General features: G+C 40.8%; 1 protein-coding gene across 1 annotated transcript; it reads left to right on the top strand.

The window, feature by feature from the left end:
* Window positions 1-4,378: 4,378 nt before the first annotated feature.
* LOC139459796 (uncharacterized) lies at window positions 4,379-22,009 on the top strand. Its single transcript, XM_071241466.1, has 6 exons — window positions 4,379-4,465; window positions 12,338-12,611; window positions 13,778-13,919; window positions 15,433-15,824; window positions 17,027-17,168; window positions 19,062-22,009. Exons 2-6 carry the CDS (start codon window positions 12,352-12,354, stop codon window positions 19,098-19,100), a joined length of 975 nt encoding a protein of 324 aa, XP_071097567.1. The 5' UTR covers window positions 4,379-4,465; window positions 12,338-12,351; the 3' UTR covers window positions 19,101-22,009.
* Window positions 22,010-22,051: the final 42 nt, after the last annotated feature.

Here is a 22,051-nt window from a genome sequence, read left to right as displayed (position 1 = left end):
CAATGTATGATGTCCCACCACTGTACACAATCTACAATGTCATATCACTGTACACAATCTATGATGTCATACCACTCACACAATCTATGATGTCCCATCACTGTACACAATCTACGATGTCATTCCACTCACACAATCTATGATGTCAAATGATTCGCACAATCTACGATGTCATACCACTGACACAATCTATGATGTCAAACCACTGGCACAATCTATGATGTCATACCACTCACAAATCTACGATGTCATACCACTCACACAATCTACGATGTAATACCACTCACACAATCTACAATGTCAAACCACTCACACAATCTACGATGTCATACCACTAACACACTCTACGATGTCATACCACTGTACACAATATACGATGTCATACCACTCACACAATCTTCGATGTCATACCACTGTACACAATATACGATGTCATACCACTCACACAATATACGATGTCATACCACTGTACACAATATACGATGTTCAACCTCTCACACAATCTATGATGTCATACCACTCACACAATATACGATATCATACCACTCACACAATATACAATGTCATACCCCTCACACAATATACGATGTCATACCACTCACAATATACGATGTCATACCACTCACACAGTCTACGATGTCATACCACTCACACAATCTATTATGTCATACCACTGTACACAATCTATGATGTCATACCACTGTACACAATCTATGATGTCATACCACTCATAAAATCTATGATTTCAAACTACTCACACCATATACAATGTCAAACCACGACACAATCTACCATGACATACCTATCTCATAATCTACAATGTAAGCCATTGACACAATCTAAGAAGACACAACACTGACACAATCAACGATGTCAGACCACGATGCAATCTTTGATGTCAAAACACGACACAATCTACGATGTCACACCACTGACACAATCTACGATGTCACACCGCTGACATAATCAACAATGACATACCAGTCTCATAATCTACAATGTCATTCCAATATGGGGGCACGGGTGGCCCAGTCGTCTAAGGCACCGCGATTCGCTGTGCAGAGTTGCGTCCCTTGGGCACGCCAGAAACCTATGATCGAATCCCGGTTCTCCCCGATTATGTTTCTAGGTTTGTCAGCAACATACCCGTGCTCGTGGGTTTCACCGAAGTGGTAAACGTCTGAGACCTACATCACTTCGGGATTTCCTCCCACATAAAGCTGACACGCCGTGATATAACTGGAATACTGTTAAAAGCGGCGTTAAACCCAACTCACTCACTCACTCATTCCAATAACACAATCTACGATGTCTCATATACTCTCATGATCTACAATGTCTTGCCACTTGACAAACTGTATGATGTTGCACCAATGACACATCTACACCAGTGCCACAGACACAGTATATACCATGCTAGACCACTGATACAATGCCAGATGTCTTACCACTGGCACAGTACAAGATCTAATGCCTCTCACACAACATAAGATGTTTCAGTTTGTTTATTGTTACCACGCCACACGGCAATATGTCCGCTAAATGACGGCTGTCTGTAAATAATCGAATTAGACAAACCAATGGTTGATATTATGATCAACGTCCCACGCCGTCGATGTACCATGACATGGTTGTTGGTAATGGTTTGTTTGTTTGTTTGTTTGTTGTTTAACGCCGCACTCATCAATATTCCAGCTATATGACGGCGGTCTGTAAATAATCCAGTCTGGACCAGACAATCCAGTGATTGACATCATGAGCATCGATCCACACAATTGGCATGACATGTTTCAACCAAGTCATCGAGCCTGACCACCCGATCCCTTTAATCGCCTCTTACGTCAAGTAAGGGCGCCTTTTTCTAACCTATTCTTACGGATCTTCACGGTGACATGGACTCATTCACGACATGGAATCAACAACGTCACCCAGCCTGACCCCCTGCATGGTCCATGTCGCCTTGTACAACCAGTAGAGGCTGTATATGGGAAGGGGCCCTTTTAAGGTCGTACCGCGACGAGCGTCGTACTTTAGTGTTTAAGTATGGCACTTATGATCGTCTCAGCGCTAAGATCGCTTTGTATACACTGAAGTACACAGTCTAAGATGACAAACACCTGATACTATTATGTTATTAAATGGCTGTTTTCATATTGGCCTTGTTACATTTAATGACATGTTTTATTAATCAACTATCTTTATTTAAACAATCTTTCAAAATATGGAGTAAACACAACAAACAATCTCATAAAATCAACACTGTTTACTCCATCAACATGTTCACAGGTTAAAAGCTTTCTAACATTAACTATAAACAGTTTTAACAATATGCAAAATCACAACAATTAAATCTTCTGATGCAGGCCGATTTGGGCGTATTATAGTTAGTTGATTAATAAACTATCGTACAAAATGTCGTACAACGATAGAGTTGAATATTTCATACCACTTTGGAATTTGATCAACCTTTACCATTTCCCAAAAGTGATATGGCGTTGCTTTTGTCCTTTTCTTACTTCGTTTATGACCGGAAAGTTCTCAAATGTAGAGATTATCATTTGAGAACAGTAGGTCGTTATAGGAAGGCAAGAATAATTGATATAAACAGAACACGACCTCGTGACTTTATTGTTTCTTTACGTCACTTAAAAAATTACTTCGTGTTTCAATGTTTTGGTCACTGACTAAAACAGGGGCCAACATGTCACGTTTGCTGGCTCATGGTGTCAATCACTGGATTGTCTGGTCCAGACTCGATTATTTACATGTCCAGATGACCAGGGTCAAAGTTCAACAACACTTAGGGGTCAAATCGTCTAGGGCGTCACAATTCGCTGGGCAGAGTTGCGTCTCTTGGGCACGCGACCCGTAAAGATCCGGGGTAGAATAGGACTTCAGCAACCCATGCTTGCCGTAAATGGCGACTAGGCTTGTTGTAAGAGGCGACTAATGGGATTGGGTGGTCAGGTTGATTTTCTATCTTTTCCAACTTAGGCAGGTTCTCAATTAAATCTTTATTTAAATAATATATATATATATATATATATATATATATATATATATATATATATATATATATATATATATATATATGTATATGTATATATATATATATATATATATATATAGAGAGAGAGAGAGAGAGAGAGAGAGAGATAGATAGATAGATAGATAGATAGATAGATAGATAGATAGATAGATAGATAGATAGCTTCAGACACTTGAATATAGTACGCAAGAAAAGTGTGGACAATACAATGCAAGTCATATGTAAAATAATGAAATGAAATGGTTGCTCCCTGTGACGTGTATGAAATCGGGGCGGTGGGGTAGCCCAGTGGTTAAGGCGTAAACTTGCTTGTCACGCCGAAGACCCGGGTTCGAGTCCCCACATGGGTACAATGTGTGAAGCCCATTTCTGGAATCCCAAGCTGTGATATTACGGGAATATTGCAAAAAAAGGGCGAACAACCAGACTCACTCACTGTATGAAATCAATGACCAAACTTGTCAGGAAGGTGTACCAAATGTGTGTTCTTGGATAGAGAGCGGATTTCTATATATCAAATTTAGTGCAAATTTATGCATTATTTTCATGAACTGCAGTACACCATCTATGCTTTAATGCCTTCCCACTGAATAGGTATGCTTTGATCATGGAAAGTAAACTTTCAATAAGGATTCATATTCGGAAACGAACGTCTTTTGTTGTTTTTGGCATGGGAACGTATAATTTTCTGGATTAAAAACAAACAAACCATACAATAACATAGTATTTTAGTTCATAAATAGGAATTATTTTTTTTCAAACATTGTGTTATTTGGTATAAATACGTTATATTGTATATTGCATTTATACATTTTATTGTATAATTGCATAAGGTCAGTTAATTATCATAAGGTAACGCTTTGTTTATTTTTGTTCTTTGTAAAAAATGTGAAAGTTATTTTAATAATAATAAAAAGTATTTTTTAACTGTGTCAACGGAAGACTCGTCTTTCAAGAGGGGTTACAAATCAGGTTGATATTTGAAGCATGCACGGTATGCGGGATGAACTACGGACATGACTGTGGTCAAAGGGAGACAACTCATGTTACAGTAGGCGTTCATAACAAACAAACCATATTCTTAATGATATTCATCGACCCCCTTACGTTGTAAGATAGATTATATTTACATATTTTATGGAGCAAACAAAATAATGTAAAACACGTTTATAAACAGACAAGAGAAATCAACAACAACGTTTCATTGACATGATAACGAACGGGCAACTGTCACATGTACTCTGGCACAGCGTTCACATTTGCGTGATAAATGATACGGTTACAAGATCAGACACAAGTCGCAGTACGGAGTTGTGATAACCCGGCAATCATTTACTTCCGGTTACATTGGGGCGTGGTGATTCACTCCAACGCAGTTCAACGTAGAAAGCAACCACGGACTCCAATCTGCCGAAGGTAAGTAAATTAACTTGAAGTCCCTGGCATATGACTTAAAACACGTCTAGTTTTCCTCACTGGTTGTCATAGAAGCGAAAGTGAAGTGTCTGGGGACGATTTTATTTTAAAATTACGACCGTTTTTTCTTGTTTGGCTTCTGACGATTTGATCTGAGTAGGGATGGCAGGTGTTCCGCTTGAGCTCATCAGTTTGTGTCATATACGGTCAATTATTGTGTCTAGACGCGAGGGGAACAATTCACTGACACGAGTGAACTCCCCACACAGCTCCATCTACATATTATCAGCTCGTTGCGGTTATTAGTCGCGGTCCTCACTGACGACAGTTCGTGAACAGGAACAAGAATATCTATTTCCACAGTCGACGTTGTTGTAAGTCAACGAAGTAGGCCTTGTTGAAATAGACAGTGTGCTGTGAGTATTGTGGATATTATCTTGCTCAAGTTGCTGACAATGAATTATCACGAAAACAGTGTATGATGCAGTATTGTTTTATATTCACCAATCTCAACAGTATTCGACACACTGTATACATGTTTATCTTACAGATATTCCACATTAAAACGTTTGTAACTATGTTGAAATGTCAGTTTGTCAGTATGCTATAAACAGTTTAACTCATTAACTATTACCTATACATATCACAAAATAACATTGAAACCTGTAAGATACATTCAAACATGTTGAACATTGAAACAACATTGTTACATATAAGTCCCAGGGATGGACTGTTCAAGCAGATATGGTATATATAAATGATATTTTCAGGATAGAGTGATAAGTATAAATAAAATGAGGCTGAACACTCATCATTCATGTTTACTCTGTGATACAAATGTTTAAGACATTATAGAAATCACAAAACACAACTGATGTGTTTACTGTGTTTACAGGGATATTTGCTTCTAATATTTGGATTGCTGTTGATCATGTTTCTCTTGGGGATTTTATTTAGACAATCAGGCTCTTGGTAATCTTTCATGCTTGCTCCAACATTTTTCACAGGAATATGTTAAATTTGTAATGCCTGAAATACATAAAGGATTTTGTTCATTTGCTGTCAGGGGAATGGCAATATATCCCAAATTTTGTGTCAAATCGTCAAAAATATTTAGTATAATGCTTCAAATCATGCACAGTATTTTGATGTCATTCAAACTCAAATTCTTGGAAGTCAGATGCTACCAGAGATGGCAGGCTTCAAGGATTATACTCAGACCCCATTTCAACATACGCAGTGTCTCAGAACACTCAAAACAGTTTTACGGGTCCGAGAAATCACAAACAGATAGACCGAGGTAATTTCCTTACATAGTCACATGGATGTAAATTTATAAACCTCATTCCAGAGCTCTTTGACTGATGATACAGGAATGTGTGTCTAATCTGTGAGATGTTATCAGCTGTTGTATACACTATATCCCTGTGTCTGTCACATATCCTCCCGACTGGGAGCCTTGGAAAACATGGAGGCAAGGCTCGGATTGGAGTACTAGACTGGTGTACGTTGCACATTAATACACACAAATGCATGGCTCGGAGGAAGAAATAAGATCCTGCATCAGTGAACTACATCAACATTCGTATTTCAGATGAATAAAAATAAGTTTGGGTTTGTCTGTTTGTTTGTTGTTTAACATGTTTAACGCCACACTCATCAATATTACAGCTATATCACGGCAATCTTAAATAATGGAGACTGGACCAGGCAATCCAGTGATTGACATCATGAATATCAATCCATGCAATTGGGATATGATGACATGCATCAACCAAGTCCCCCCTGTAATACCTCTAAAAATAAGAACTTTAAAAAATCCCAATTTTGAACAAAATAACATTTTTTCCCAGCATGCTTTGTTTGAAATCCCATTGTACATCATACTTTAAACATAATATGACATCCTGAACAAAATGAACTCCCAAACTTCACTCCATGTCTCAACTCAACTCCCATCTTTAACTGTCTGGGCCGAGATGTTAGCGTGGTATAGCAACTCTTCCTCCTCCAGCCGAGATTAACACAGTCTAACATCCAGCACCACGAATACCTTCAACAAAGAAAAAATATATTCTTGTTTTAACATGTTTAAGAGAGCAGCCATTTGATTTGACATTGAATACACACCATTTGCAAGGACAGTCACATTATTTTGCTTCCTACAACGCAAGGCATTTCTTTTTTGTAAAACAGGGTCTTGATTATTTGTTGAGAAACATCTGAAATGGTCAAAATATCAATGATTGCTACTTAATGTGGTGGAACTGAAGTCTATATTTGACATATGCTATGACATTTTTAAAAAATGTTAGTTTTTTGTAATATTTGGCAAAATGGCCTTAAAAATCAAATGGAGTTCTGGGTTTCTGAACTAATCAAACACAACAATATCTTTGTTAGGTTTCGAATCTCATTCGATGTGTTTAAATTTAATTTAAAATGGACAATGAGTCAGTCTGGTGTTGAGCGAAACATGTCAGTCCTGGAGTTTCCTTGAGTGGCTTTCATCAATATACTTCACTCATACGTCCGGGGTGACGAAACATTTGCTTCACATATTGACCAGCTTCAGATCAGCTCACATTACAGGACATTAATTGTTATTTATCCAAAATGCCTTGCAGATTATTTTTCTATGTAGGAGAATGTCTTATCAGAATTGGGGCGGTTGGGTAGCCTAGTGGTTAAAGCATTCGCTCGTCACGCCGAAGACCTGGTTCGATTCCTGACATGGGTACAATGTGTGAAGCCCATTTCTTGTGTCCCCCGCCGTGATATTGCAGGAATATTGCTAAAAGCGGCGTAAAACCATACTCACTCACTCACTCACTCTTATCAGAATTTGGCAAAATCTGAAATGTCCTATTCTTTGTCTCCAGCATGATGACTCCCACTTCCCAGTAGCTTCAGGGTGATGTGACCTAGCTTGAACTGCTGGGCTGCCCCATGCCTCCATCAAAGAGAAAATATAAACATTGTAGATCACAATGTAGCCTTGCTCCAAGGCTGTTCTGAATGATATGTCCATGGATGTGTAGTAATTCTATGCTTATAACAGGCAAGTCTAGATAAAAGGGCAGTACAACTGTCATTTATGGGGCCAACCTGTTCTTATTATTTATATAACCTAGGATCTATGATTTAAACTACTAATTATTGCCTTAGAGACTTGTGCAAGCCTAAGCCCACTATTAACATAGAACATAGCAGCCAATGTGGTAGCATCTGTGTCTTGTCATCAACCACTGCGGTAGGACAGCTTTCTCTTCCGTCACCAGCTGGATGTCTCACAAACTAGGACATGTCACAGCTATTCTGTCACAAATTGCAATCCTCTCCGTTATTACACATTTTACAATTCTGGTTCATGAATAACCTGCTTGCATTAAACATATTAAACAAGCACTTTTGTTAACTTGTACAAGAGGTCATAAACACACTGAAATCAAGGTCAAGGTCAGCATTGAGATTTTTGTAGCACATGTTATATCATTGGGAGTTTCTGTGGCATGGTTACTTCTGGTTCTACCTGCATGAACTTTGTTATTGTACTTATTGTCTTCCTGGGGCGGTCGGGTAGCCTAGTGGTTAAAGCGTTCGCTTGTCACGCCGAAGACTCGGGTTCGATTCCCGACATGGGTACAATGTGTGAGGCCCATTTCTGGTGTCCCCAGCCGTGATAATGCTGTAATATTGCTAAAAGCGGCGTAAAGCCATACTCACACACTCTTAAGGTTTCGAAGTCTGGAAGTGTCGTTTTTACACTGGAAGTACATGGTACATGTGGTATGTGAAGCAGAGGGAGTTTTGAGGAAATGACAGTGAAGGGGCTGTTTCTGTTTCAGTTTCTAATTGATTAAAAGGAAAGTAGTTCTGTGCACCTCTCAACAACATGCCAGCTATATTACCGGGTGATGATGGGTAGAATTGGTCTTCTGCAACCCACACTTGCTGTAAAAGGCGACTATGCTTGTTCGTAAGAGGTGACTAACCGGATCATGTGATCAGGCTCGCTGACTTGGTTGATGTATGTCATCGTATCCCAATTATGAGGATCGATGGTCATGATATTAATCACTGGATTGTCTGGTCCAGACTGGATTATTACAGACTGTCATCATATGGCTGGAATATTGCTGAGTGCGATGTTAAACAACAAACCAACCAACCATGACCATGATTACAGTGGTCTGTACATATTAAAGTCTGGGCAGGGTGAGTCAGCAGTTGAGAACACGAACAGGGTCTCAGATGGGTTCATGTTCCAGGACATTGTCATCCTAAAATGTCCTTAAAATGTTCGGTAGCGATTTAGAAGAATGTCCTATCAATATTTTAAATAAAATCATTAAAAATGCCTAAAATGACATCAGTATTTAGCTTAAGGAAAAGAATATATGGATGTCAACTTCTTCATTATGAGGAACACAACGTTTCGGAGTATATGCTTACTCATCAGCTTGTTTTGCATTAGTATTGATACAAGCTGTTGTGGTCAGTGCCAGGTCACAGTGTAACGATGAGAGAGTGAGTGAGTATGGTTTATGCCGCATTTAGAAATATTCCAGCAATACCACGGCATAGAAACCAGACATTGGGCCAATGTGGGTTATCGAACCTGTTTTTTTACATGACAAGCGAACGCTTTAGCCACTAGGCTACCTCACCGCCCACACACTAGAAATAACCACAACCTCATGTGAGCCTCTACTAGAAGTAAATGGTGGGGACAACTCCAACAAACAAGATCACTACGTCCACATCCTCTAAATAGGCTTCACAAAAATAAATAAATAAATAAATAAATAAATAAATAAATAAATAAATAAATATTTCATCATTGTATTCCTTTTATCTTAAGTTGAAATTTCATTCCCGCATTGAACAGAGGATTTCCGTAAATGTCTTAATGCTTCTTCTCCCATGCTCTGGAAGCGGTGACTTGATAACCTTAGCCCAGATTGGTATCTGCAGATAGGCTAGAAGAAATAGAACTCCATCTATCTTGGAAACAGGAAGCTCTTTAGCACACAACTCCTTTCCTAGCAGATGTGCTTGGCAACTCTTTCACTGTGTGGAATGTGTAACATGTTTAAGATTCTCTGTGATAAGCCTTCACATGATTTCAAACCCTGCCTGAAATGAAAGATAATGACCTATCAAGTTATGTAAAGTAAGGCCAAAAAAGTTTATGTTCTAGTTTTACGGACAATTCAATTTTCAATTTTGTCAATAAAAACAACATTCAGATGCTGTATTTGAATGATAAAATGAGCTTTTAAAAATTCTATATGGAGAAACTTGATCTCAAGTAACCATGTATAACATTATCTTAATATTTGTTTTGGAGCAGTGGGGTAGCCTAGTGGTTAAAGCGTTTGTTTGTCACACCGAAGGCCTGGGGTCGATTCCCCACATGGCTGCAATGTGTGAAGCCCATTTCTGGTGTCCCCCACCATGATATTGCTGGAATATTGCTAAGCGGTGTAAAACCATACTCACTCATTCACTAATATTTGTTTTTGCTTCTTTTCTCTTGACAAGAGTTATAATGGTCTAAAGTAAAAGAATATTGATAAAAAATAATCTGCATGTTTGATAGTAGAGCTGAGTATCACCTGGCATCTTGCGATACAATTCATATCATGATACGGACTGAGAATACTACTGGTATCACGGTACACCACATCAAATAGTAAGAAATGATGGAGGGATGGTTATTTAATCTAACAGTTAGTCAGCGTGTCCTCTGGTACCACGTCCTCATGTTCTGCCATGCTTACAGGTGGCGCTGTGCTACTTCTGCCATTATGGGAGGTAATGGACGTAAAGTTCCTGTTCTATTTATAGCATGTTGCGATCTCACAACCCGACTTTCAAATGTCGTGTACCTAAGTATTAATGATATTGTAGGTATCTATGAATCGTTACAGCCCTATTTGATAAGTTTCCAGCTGTTGTCATGGTTACTGAATAATTTTTTTTCTAAAAATATCTACCGATAAACATGTTAAATGACAAAGTATTTGTTCAATCAACGCAGTATGGTATTTTTTCTTCCTCTTGCGAAATGTAGGGTTGCTTTGTCGGTAAAACTAGAAGAAAAATTGTTGTCTGGCCTAATGAAAAATACCACATTGTGAAAAAACCTAATGAAGGAGTTTAAACTTGTCTTAATGTCAACAACATCGGCAAGATTAGTGGGTGGCAGATGTACACTTGACAGCCAGGCAAACAGCCCTGGGTATGTGATGAGCCTTACAAAGCAGTGCTGTGGTTGTTGTCAATCCTTGATCTGAATTAATCAGGCCACTCACTTCACAACCTTCCCCAGTACGTGAAATGTCCCACTGGTGTGTCATAAAACCAGCCTTGTTCCTTGGGCTTTGGTACAGATATAAAGTAAACATCATCACCTTTCTTCGGTGAGGTCGTCACTATAATAAATGGCTGAGATACTGCTGATGTGACGTTCACTCACTCACTCACTCACTCACTCACTCACTCTCACTCACTCTCGCCTCTCGCTCACTCACTCACTCACTCACTCACTCACTCACTCACTCACTCTCTCACTCACTCACTCACTCACTCACTCACTCACTCACTCACTCACTCTCTCTCTCTCTCTCTCTCTCACTCACTCACTCACTCACTCACTCACTCACTCACTCACAGTTCTGTGAGGAAGGAGACCTGAAATTAAATTAATGGATTAACTATTTGGAAAATGCAAACTAATCCTATTTCTATAGCATACCGGGTTGTACCCATGTATCAATGTAGTCCAGCAAATACAATTTTATGCTTTTTACCCACTTAAACTCTAGTTTCATGTAAATAAAAAAATGCCCAAATAGTATTGATTGAAATTTATTGAATTAATGAGATGGTAAGACAAAACACTCCTACTTGGCTTGTCAAGTTTGTAGAACCACCAGGAGGCAGGGACCTGGCTTGTTAGTAATTAGTTAGAGGGGAACACCAGAAATGGGCTTCTTACATTGTATGAATGTCTATCTTTGGTGTGGGGGCGGTCGGGTAGCCTAGTGGTTAAAGCGTTCGCTCGTCACGCAGAAGACCCGGGTTCGATTCCCGACATGGGTACAATGTGTGAAGCCCATTTCTGGTGTCCCCCCGCCGTGATATTGCTGGAATATTGCTAAAAGCGGCGTAAAACCATACTCACTCACTCACTATCTTTGGTGTTACGAGTGAATGCATTAAACCACTCAGCTACCCTGTCACCCCTGATTGGTTAACAAAACCCAGTAGACTATGTATGCCAAATGTGAACAATGACGTGTGATTAAATACTCAAGGGCTCAAACAATTGTCTTAAGCCCAGAATAATTATGTATACTACTCCACTTTTGATTGGGATATGACTGCCTCCGTGGTCAAGTGGAAGAGCGTCGGCCAGGAGATAGGAATGTCTGTTGTTCGATCCCAGGCCACGCTATACCAAAAGACGTTAAAAGATGGTACTTGTTGTTACCCTGTCTGGCGCTTGACATTAATGGGTTATAGCAAGGACTGGTGGGCTCTGAGTCAGTATACTGTGTCTGAGTGGGGTATTCATGTTAAACTGTGGTATGGTATCTCAGTGTGCTAGCCCTAAAAATCTACACCAGTCTGGACTGGTACAAGCAGCCACACACACATGCATGCACGTGGCTATATAAGTGCAATAATCTTGGATGTGACGTTAAACCCCATTTTACCTCACCTCATAGGGATATTTATATCTTTAAAAAAATATAAATATCATGTCACATAACTGATTATCCCTATGAAAGTTGAGCAATATATTATAGAATTCAAAGCTTACATTACCCGGTATTCATAAACAAATGTTCTTTATTTTAGACTAACCTCGTAAGATGAGCACAAAAGCTGAGTTTGCAGATGGCGCCACATTTGTGGAAGCCATGAAGTCAGTTCGGAGTGATGATACAGGCGACTTGTTCCTTGTGGTTGGACACATAGAGGGGGACCCAAACCGTCTGGAGCTTGTGACAGTGGGTCAGGAGACGTCACGGGTAGTGGACTTCCTCGAAGATGATCGGGTGATGTACGCCCTGGCGAGGTACAAGACCAAGTTTGATATGTCCACCACAGTCAAGTTCGTCTACTTCCGGTGGTGAGTATAGAACCCAACGTCATTATCATGATTATAACACACTCCATTGTTTCTTTTTTGGTTTTGTTTTGTTTTGTTTGTTGTTTAATACCACACACAGCACTATTCGAGCTATATGATGGCGGTCTGTAAATAATTGAAACTGGACCAGACAATCCAGTGAATGACATACTGGGCATTGTTCCAAGCAATTTGGAAACAATGACATGCATCAACGAAGTCAGCGAGTCTGACCACCCAATCCCGTAAGTCGCCTCTTACGACAAGCAAAGTTACTTTTTACGGCAAGCATGTGTTGCTGAAGACCTATTCTACCCTGGATCTTCACAGGTGCATATCTCGAGGACTGTTTCCCATCCGCTGTGTGGTTGCTCAAAGCTCACATATTACCCTAGTGAATAAATCAGCGTGCACTCAACAATCATTCTCAGCTCCCAGCTCCCGTGTGATGCGCTAGAATGTTAACAGCCACATTGCCATCTCATCCTACCCGGTACTCATCCACTGCCAGAACAGGGGTGAACAGAGGCACATTTCGAACCAAGTCACTTGCCCAAGGAGATTCCACATGTGTTACATGTGCTTAAGTGTAACCATCCTAACACATTCTAGCCTTTTGTGTGGCCACGTGAGATTCTTATTATAGTGTTACAACTGATGCATGGAATCTACAAAGGAATGACCCAGTTGTGATTCCAGGAAAGAATGGGTACACACTCCCCGCATGGATTCTGGGTTAGAATAGGTTCCCAGAAACCTTTGCTGGTCATTGGAGGCTATAGTGGATTGGGTGGTCAGACTCGGTGACTTTGTTGTTAGCATGTCCTCGAACCATAATGTCATGCTCACAATATTAATCACTGTATTGTCTGGTCAAGACTTGATTATTCCCATGAAGATCCGGGGTAGAATAGGTCTTCAGCAATCCATGCTTGTTGTAAAAAGCGACCATGCTTATCGTAAGAGGCGACTAACGGGATCAGGTGGTCAGGCTTGCTGACTTGGTTGATGCATTTCATATCCAATTGCATGGATCGATGCTCATGATGTCAATCACTGGATTTTCTAGTCCAGACTTGATTATCTAAATATTTCTGAAAGCTGTGTGAAACAAAATACACTCACTCAGTTGGTACGATAGTTACAACAAACTATATACATTGTAGGATAGGCGAGCAGGTGCCTGTGACGAAGAAGGGTCGGTTTGGTGTGGTGCATGGCAGCGTGGTGGAGTGGTTCAACCCATACCACTTGATGGTGGAGACCAGCAGCCGAGAGGACACCGAGGACAGCAAGATCCTGCAGCAGGTACACCTCAGTCTGTGGACACTAGGTCACAGGGCACATTCACCAACCTCAGTCTGTGTACACTAGGTCACAGGGCACATTCAACCACCTCAGTCTGTGGACACTAGGTCTTGGGGCATATTCATCCACTTCAGTCTGCAGACACTAGATTTTGGGGCACATTCAACCACATCAGTCTGCAGACACTAGATACTGGGGCACATTGAACCACCTCAGTCTGCAGACACTAGGTCTTGGGGGACATTCACCAACCTCAGTCTGTAGACACTAGGTCTTGGGGGACATTGAACCACCTCAGTCTGCAGACACTAGGTCTTGGGGCACATTCAACCACCTCAGTCTGCAGACACTAGGTCTTGGGGCACATTCAACCACCTCAGTCTGCAGACACTAGGTCTTGGGGCACATTGAACCACCTCAGTCTGCAGACACTAGGTCTTGGGGGACATTCAACCACCTCAGTCTGCAGACACTAGGTCTTGGGGCACATTGAACCACCTCAGTCTGTAGACACTAGGTCTTGGGGGACATTCACCAACCTCAGCCTGCAGACACTAGGTCTTGGGGGACATTCAACCACCTCAGTCTGCAGACACTAGGTCTTGGGGCACATTGAACCACCTCAGTCTGCAGACACTAGGTCTTGGGGCACATTGAACCACCTCAGTCTGCAGACACTAGGTCTTTGGGCACATTGAACCACCTCAGTCTGTAGACACTAGGTCTTGGGGCACATTGAATCACCTCAGTCTGCAGACACTAGGTCTTGGGGCACATTGAACCACCTCAGTCTGTGGACACTAGGTCTTGGGGCACATTGAACCACCTCAGTCTGCAGACACTAGGTCTGGAGTACATTGAACCACCTCAGTCTGTGGACACTAGGTCTTGGGGCCCATTGAACCACCTGTCTGCAGACACTAGGTCTGGAGTACATTGAACAACCTCAGTCTGCAGACACTAGGTCTAGGGGCACATTGAAGCACCTAAGTCTTCAAACACTAGGTCTTGGGGCATATTCAACCACCTCAGTCTGCAGACACTAGGTCATGGGTCACATTCAAGCACCTCCGTTTGTGTACACTAGGTCTTGGGTCACATTCAACCACCTCAGTCTGCAGACATTAGGTTTCGGGGCACATTTCACCTCCTTGATCTGCGGACCACTAGGTCTTGGGTCACATTCAACCAGCTCAGTCTGTGGTCACTAGGTCATCAGGCACAATCAATCACTACAGTCTGCGTACACTAGGCCTTTGGGGACATTGAAGCACCTCAGTCTGCAGACACTAGGTCTTGGGGCACATTCAACCGCCTCAGTCTGTGTACACTGTAAGATGTTAAAGTGCCAGTGGCAGACAAATTGACAATGTAAAACTAAGTATTGATTTTCTCTCTATTGGTCCTATTATTATTGAAAATATACCTTTATAGAAAATATTTTAATATTGATTATGGTAACCTAAGTTTGGAAATGTTTATTTCAAAATTGTGTATTTTCTTTATATCCTAGCTTGAAGAGACATCAGGAACCAAGTCCAAGGTCATTGAGAGCACGGAGGGCAGACAGGAGCGAGGCTTCACTGCCTCCCAGCTCCCAAAGCGAGGCCCCACCAACAAGTTCGGGGTGAAGGATGTACCAAAGGAAGGGTATGCTGTGCAGGTGTCAGACTCTGTGTTTGAGGACATTGCCGAGGTTCGCAACGATGAGCTGCCAACGAGGTGGATAGTGGTTCAGTACAGAGACTCTAACCCCAAGGGACCGATAGACAGCTGTGAGAAGGGGGATGGGGGTGTTGATGAACTCAAGGCGTGTCTAGAGCCAGATAAAGCCATGTACTCACTATTCAGGGTTTCCGATGTCGTGGATGATATTGTCACAGTCAAGTTTGTGTTTATCACATGGTAAGTTTGAAAATGAAAAAAAAATAGTTATAGCAACATCAAATATTTTTCATGGTATTTATGTGTAGATACGAATGTTCATAAACATACTTTGATATTTACAGACTGCCATGACATAGCTGGTACTCTGATGACTGGTGAATTAATCTACGGCATGGTATCTCAGTGAGCTAGCACTATAAATCGGCATCAGTCTGGACTAGTACAAGCAGCCACACAAACACACACACGTACATGTGCATGCACGTCGCTATATAAGTGCAATAATTTTGGACGCGACGTTAAACCCCATTTCACCTCACCATACATGTCACATAACGCATAAGTTCACAACAGTAAGATAATAATACATTTTCAAACTTATCCTATCTCACACTATTGATTTCTTCCTCCTTATTTCGATCCTGGTGTGGAAATGTCCTAGAACAAAGTTTCTCTTTGGATACGATGTTTGCATTGAGAGCATCTGTTTGACAACTAGCACTGTCCATGACAATCGCAGCAGTTTGAGTGAGGGTCTGCTGTCGAAAATGTATGCTTACTTTTTCTTCAAAATGGATGTTTCTCCATATTAAACTGTCTGAAATGTTGCAGTTGTGCAAGGAAGATTGCCCCTCCTCCAAAACAAAATATAATTCTCATAAACTTAAAACACGTCCCCACACCGTGGCAGTGAGAAAGAGAAGATGTATGTCAGGTGATCAGCTCGCTTCGAGTGGTATTGCAAGGTGCATGTTCCATTGTTCAGGTGGTGACCATGGTGATGTTTGGATGTGTTCAGGTGAAATGTTTTTTGAAGCTGGAAACTTTGTTCTAGGATGTTTCCACACCAGGATTGAAAGAAGAAGAAAAAAATGCATTGTGGGAGATATTCACTGCAGTAGAGTTCATGTGTACTTGATGCCTGCATTTGATCAGTTAATATTGATCTGTGAAAACATACAACTACGCAATCTGCAACGGCTACATAGGTTAATTATGCACATTGTCATTATACAAAATTTTCATGCATATTTCTGAGCAAGCAGCTTAAATTAATGGGGTTAAAGTGATTTATTGTGCACATTTTAGGCAATTAGATAGCTTATCTGGAGCTTTGTGTGATATATCTCTTTCTCAAACAATGTTCACTCACTCTCTCACTGTCATTAGTTAAGCATCTATAGATGTGGGTGTCAAATTGATGACCTGTCTGACTTCAGGGTGGGCACCAAGGTCAAGCCAATGGCAAAAGCGAAGATTTCCACCCATAAGGGCAGCATGGAGAAGGTGTTCGGACAGGCACATGTCACCTTGTTTGCCACCGACTTGTCCGACATCACAGAGAAGGTGATCATGGATAAGGTGAGTTGTGTCAGCCTGGCAGGCAGGGGTAGAAATAATGCAGGAAAACTAGCCCTCAAATGGCTATTACCTTATATCATGTAATAGGTAGAGTTGCGTCCCTTGGCACGCCAGAAACCTATGATTGTGGGTCCGAATCCCGGTCCGCCGATTATGTTTCTAGGTTTGTCAGCACCATACCCGTGCTTGTGGGTTTCACCAAGTGGTAAACGTCTGAGACCTGCATCACTTCGGGCTTTCCTCCCACATTAAGCCGACACGCCGTGATATAACTGGAATACTGTTAAAAGCGGTGTTCAACCCAACTCACTCACTCACTCATGTAATAAGTGCCCTCCGATTAACACCCAACATGTTATGGTAACTATATTATTAGTTTCTATAATGAAGTTAACAGAGGTTTGCTTTCTGTTTGTGTCGCAAAGTGGGGGGGCATCGGTGGCCCTGTGGTCTAATTATACCCTGTTCACTTGCACCTCTTGAATCTCACGGCCAAAGTCTTCGGTTGTCCTGCCAAACACATGGCATGTTGTTTGTGTCACTACCATTTCTGTGTGTCCAGGTCATCCTATTGCTGGATTACTGCTAAAGTCAATATAAGACCATACTCACTCACTCATCTGGCTTACCTGTGAATGAGTGAGTTACTTTTAACGCTGCTTGGAACAGTATTCCTGTTATATCACAGCATGTCAGCTTGATGTGGGTTGCTTGTCGTAAAAGGCGACTAACGGGATCGGGTGGTCAGACTCGCTGACTTGGTTGTTGCATGTCATCGATCCCAATTTGCATGGGTCGATGCTCATGATATTAATCACTAGATTGTCTGGTCCAGATTTGATTATTTACAGACTGCGAATATCGAATGAGAAAAACGTTTCAAAATATTTTTATCTACATTTTATTTGGATGCATGAGAATTTCTCAACCTTGCGTGTGAGCGTGACATAGGTGATAAATGCATGAGACTCACGTGAGATGCGTGAAAGTTGGGAGGTATGCATCTAAGGGATACAAAACCACACAGCAAATTGTGGCGTCTATATACCCTGTTTACATGCATAACATTTACTCACGGACCGCCTCAGTGGTCTAGTGGTAGAGCGTCCGCCACGAGAGCGGAATGTCCTGGGTTCGATCCCCGGCTGCGTCATACCCAAAGACGTTAAAAGATGGTACTTGTTGTTACCCTGTCTGGTGCTTGGCATTAAGGGGCTAAAACAAGGACTGGTCGGCTCGGAGTCACTATACTGTGTCTGAGTGGGGCATTCATGTTAAACTGCGGCATGGTATCTCAGTTGGCTAGCACTATAAATCGGCATCAGTCCAGATTAGTACAAGCAGGCATGCATGTGTGTACACACACCTACACGTGCATGCACGTTGCTATATAAGTGCAATAATCTTGGATGCGACGTTAAACCCAATTTCACCTCACCTCACCTCTGAAGCAAGTTCAGTATTACCAAATGTCATTCCTTTGTTGAGGTGACTTCCACTTCATTGACAACAGGACAAATAAACAAGAACAGGCTTTAATGTTTATTTTTACATTTTTGCATTGAATGAAATATCAAAATACCCCTGAACTTAAGAAAATATAGACTTTGAACAAAATTACTTTCTCTAAGTCTGCTGCACTAGTTTGGAATCCAAGATGAATCTCTGAGATTTAAAACATGTGATTGTTTATTTCCATATAGGCCAAAGGCCAAAATACAAAATGATGACAAAAATACATTATGGATGTTTGTAGCATCCACAGATTGTTACCCCACCCCTGTCCCCAACCCACCCAGACCCATGACCATCGGTGATTAAGTAAATAACATGCACCTGATAAACAAGGATGTTATAGATGATGTCATCGATTACGTATTTATTTGTTTGCAGGTGACGTCGGCGTCGGGAACTCGATCCCATGTGAAGTAGAAGACCCATCAGTATCACCACATCATTGCTGCCTCTGGGTTGGAACAGGTCTTCAGCAACCCTTGCTTGCCCTAAAAGGCGACTATGCTTGTCGTAAGAGGCGACTAAAGAGGTTCCACAGTACACGGATGGAAATTCAGCTGATGGAAGTCAAACTGAATGTTATTGATATTCACACTCACATTTACAGAACCAATTTTGTTTTCATTTGATTTTCTACAAAACTTGATATTATGGTTTATTATTATTGAGCCTGTAATATTACATTGAGCAGAATCATTCTTCCACTAATGTCACATTCATTACAGTTCGATGAGGACATGAAACATTTTATGAATAACATCTTCTAAGCAGTTTTGTGTCATAATCGTATTTATGTTCTTCCAGGGGTGGTTGGGTAGCCTAGTGGTTAAAGCATTTGCTCATCATGCCGAAGACCTGGGTTCGATTCTCGACATAGGTACAATGTGTGAAGCCCTTTTCTGATGTCCCCCGCCATGATATTGCTGGAATATTGCTAAAAGCGGCCTAAAACCACACTCACTCCTCATGTTCTTCCAAGGGACTGGTCATTTATTGGGAGTGAAGGGGAGAGAGAAGTTTTCTTAGAACTCTACCATATGATGCCGCCCCCTCATTTTATGTAACATTATCTCATGCTCACCCCATATAGTGCTGATACATTTTAACAACCCCCGTCTTTTGCAGTGTCATTTTTCATGACTCTCCTCACCACCACCCTAATCTCACCAAGGGGGGCACGGGTGGCCCAGTCATCTTAGGCGCTGCGATTCTCTGTGCAGAGTTGCGTCCCTTGGGCACGCCAGAAACCTATGATTGTGAGTTCGAATCCAGGTTCACCCTGATTATGTTTCTAGGTTTGTCAGCACCATACCCATGCCCATGGGTTTCACCGAAGTGGTAAGTGTCTGAGACCTGCATCACTTCGGGCTTTCCTCCAACATTAAGCTGACACGCCGTGATACAACTGTAATACTGTTAAAAGCGGCGTTAAACCCAACTCACTAATCTCACCAGCACCCTCCTTATATAAAATGACCAGCCCCCAAATTCTAAATGCCTATCAAAGACTTGATCACAGTTTGAATTCTATTTTTCTGAAAGATTTTATCTTACAAACTTCATATACGCAGCGAGACATGAACTCGAGGCCTGTTGGAAGGGAGGGCTAGATATAGATGGCTCGTTGGCCCATCCCCTTCATTTTAACATGTGTCATGTGTTACTGTGAAGAAAACTTGATGAATGATGTACAGTATTTGTTGATGGACATTAAGATTTAATCTTTATCTATGTCTCAGAAAAATGTTATTTTTGATGAAGACAGCTTATGATTTATTGTGAAGAAAATTTGAAAAATAACGTACATTCTATATTTAGGAACATTGAAATGTATGTTGTTTTGTGTGTTAGAAAAATTATATTTCTTCTGATGAGTATTTCTAGTTCTAGTTTCAAAACTTGAAACTCTATACATTTATTGCAGCTACTTATGTCTTGCTTCATTGTCTTACCTTTGAAAAAGAATCTCTGCTTGTTCCTCATTGTTACCATATTATAAGCACTTATGGATAATGTGCACCCATTTCCCGTCTCCCATCCCCCAATATTCAATTATTTAGGGCCGTGTATTTCGTTAACCGGTTTACATAAAAAGTAAATCTTTTTTTTCAATATCTGATTTTATTGTGTCTTGGATGAGTCGGCACTTGATGACCAAAGTATCCATACGAAAATCCATAAACATGCTGCCCTAACCCATCCCTTCTTTCTTCCTATCAGTACATGCAACTGTTAAAGATCACCCAATTTTTTCACACGACTAAAGTTGATCTCTGTCATGGTCATGGTCAAAACAGATTAACTACAGTCATGTGAAAATAATTGGGTGATCTATACTAGGGCTGGGACGAGTCCAAATTTACTAACCAGGTACCCGCCACGCTATTACCCGACCCTACCCAGGTACCCACTACAGGACTCAAGAGTTTGGTACCTTTGGAAATAGTTTGAGCATAGCCCTAGTAAAATGTATTTAAATATATGTATAAAACGATCTGGTCATTCATACACTGACGTTGACTGAAGTGTTATTTTTATTCAAACCTATAAAGGTCAGAAGCAATGGTGCTTAGTCAGAAAGAAATGCAAACATTTGTGACTTGTACTGTAACCATAGAGTTCTAGATATTTTTAATCATTAAACAATATATCACATGACTAACCACGGGTCTTGGTAGTCCTGTGGGTTCCTGGGTCCTACTCAGTATCCATTGACCCGAGTACCCGAGATACCCGTCCCAGCCCTAATCTTTAACTTCTTTTGAGTGGTATATATAGGATAAGTTTGGAACTTTGACTTTTGATAACCCTTGTTGGAGACAATGCTTTAATGACTCCCGGTATGTCATGTGATTGCACTGTGTATATTGAGATGCAGCGCACCATGTTTTACACTGTGTTATTACCGGTAAATATCTCCGTATGAACACTTCTAGGATAGATCTGCTCGGTTTCACGATTTCTGTGTAATTTGGACTTTTATTTAATTTTACATTTTTGTTGTGATGTTTTCTTATAATTTGCTTCTCTTGGATCAAGATTGTTTGAATATTAATCAGAATTTGTCATTTTTGATATAATGTATGTTGTATACGTTTCTGCTTGCATACACTGCCTTCTCTGTTACGCGATGAACGCATGATCAAATTGGCTGTTGCAAACACAACACTCAAGTGTACAAACGGCTCTATTGGAACAAATTTCAGAAAACCAGTGTTTGGTTGTAAGTTTATTATAGCAGAATAATGACAATATATTGACAAAATACACACAATTTATTGTCAACACTTCTTTGATTTACTATTATGAAGATGTTTCAGTATAGATCCTTATATTGTTGTTATTTCGTCATTCATCAATTTCGAAGA

The sequence above is a fragment of the Haliotis cracherodii genome, unplaced genomic scaffold (assembly GCF_022045235.1).
Source record: "Haliotis cracherodii isolate W230 unplaced genomic scaffold, xgHalCrac1.p SCAF_13, whole genome shotgun sequence".
Taxonomy (NCBI): domain Eukaryota; kingdom Metazoa; phylum Mollusca; class Gastropoda; order Lepetellida; family Haliotidae; genus Haliotis; species Haliotis cracherodii.
Note: the sequence above shows the minus strand (reverse complement) of the source record. Positions and strands in the feature narration are given on the sequence as shown.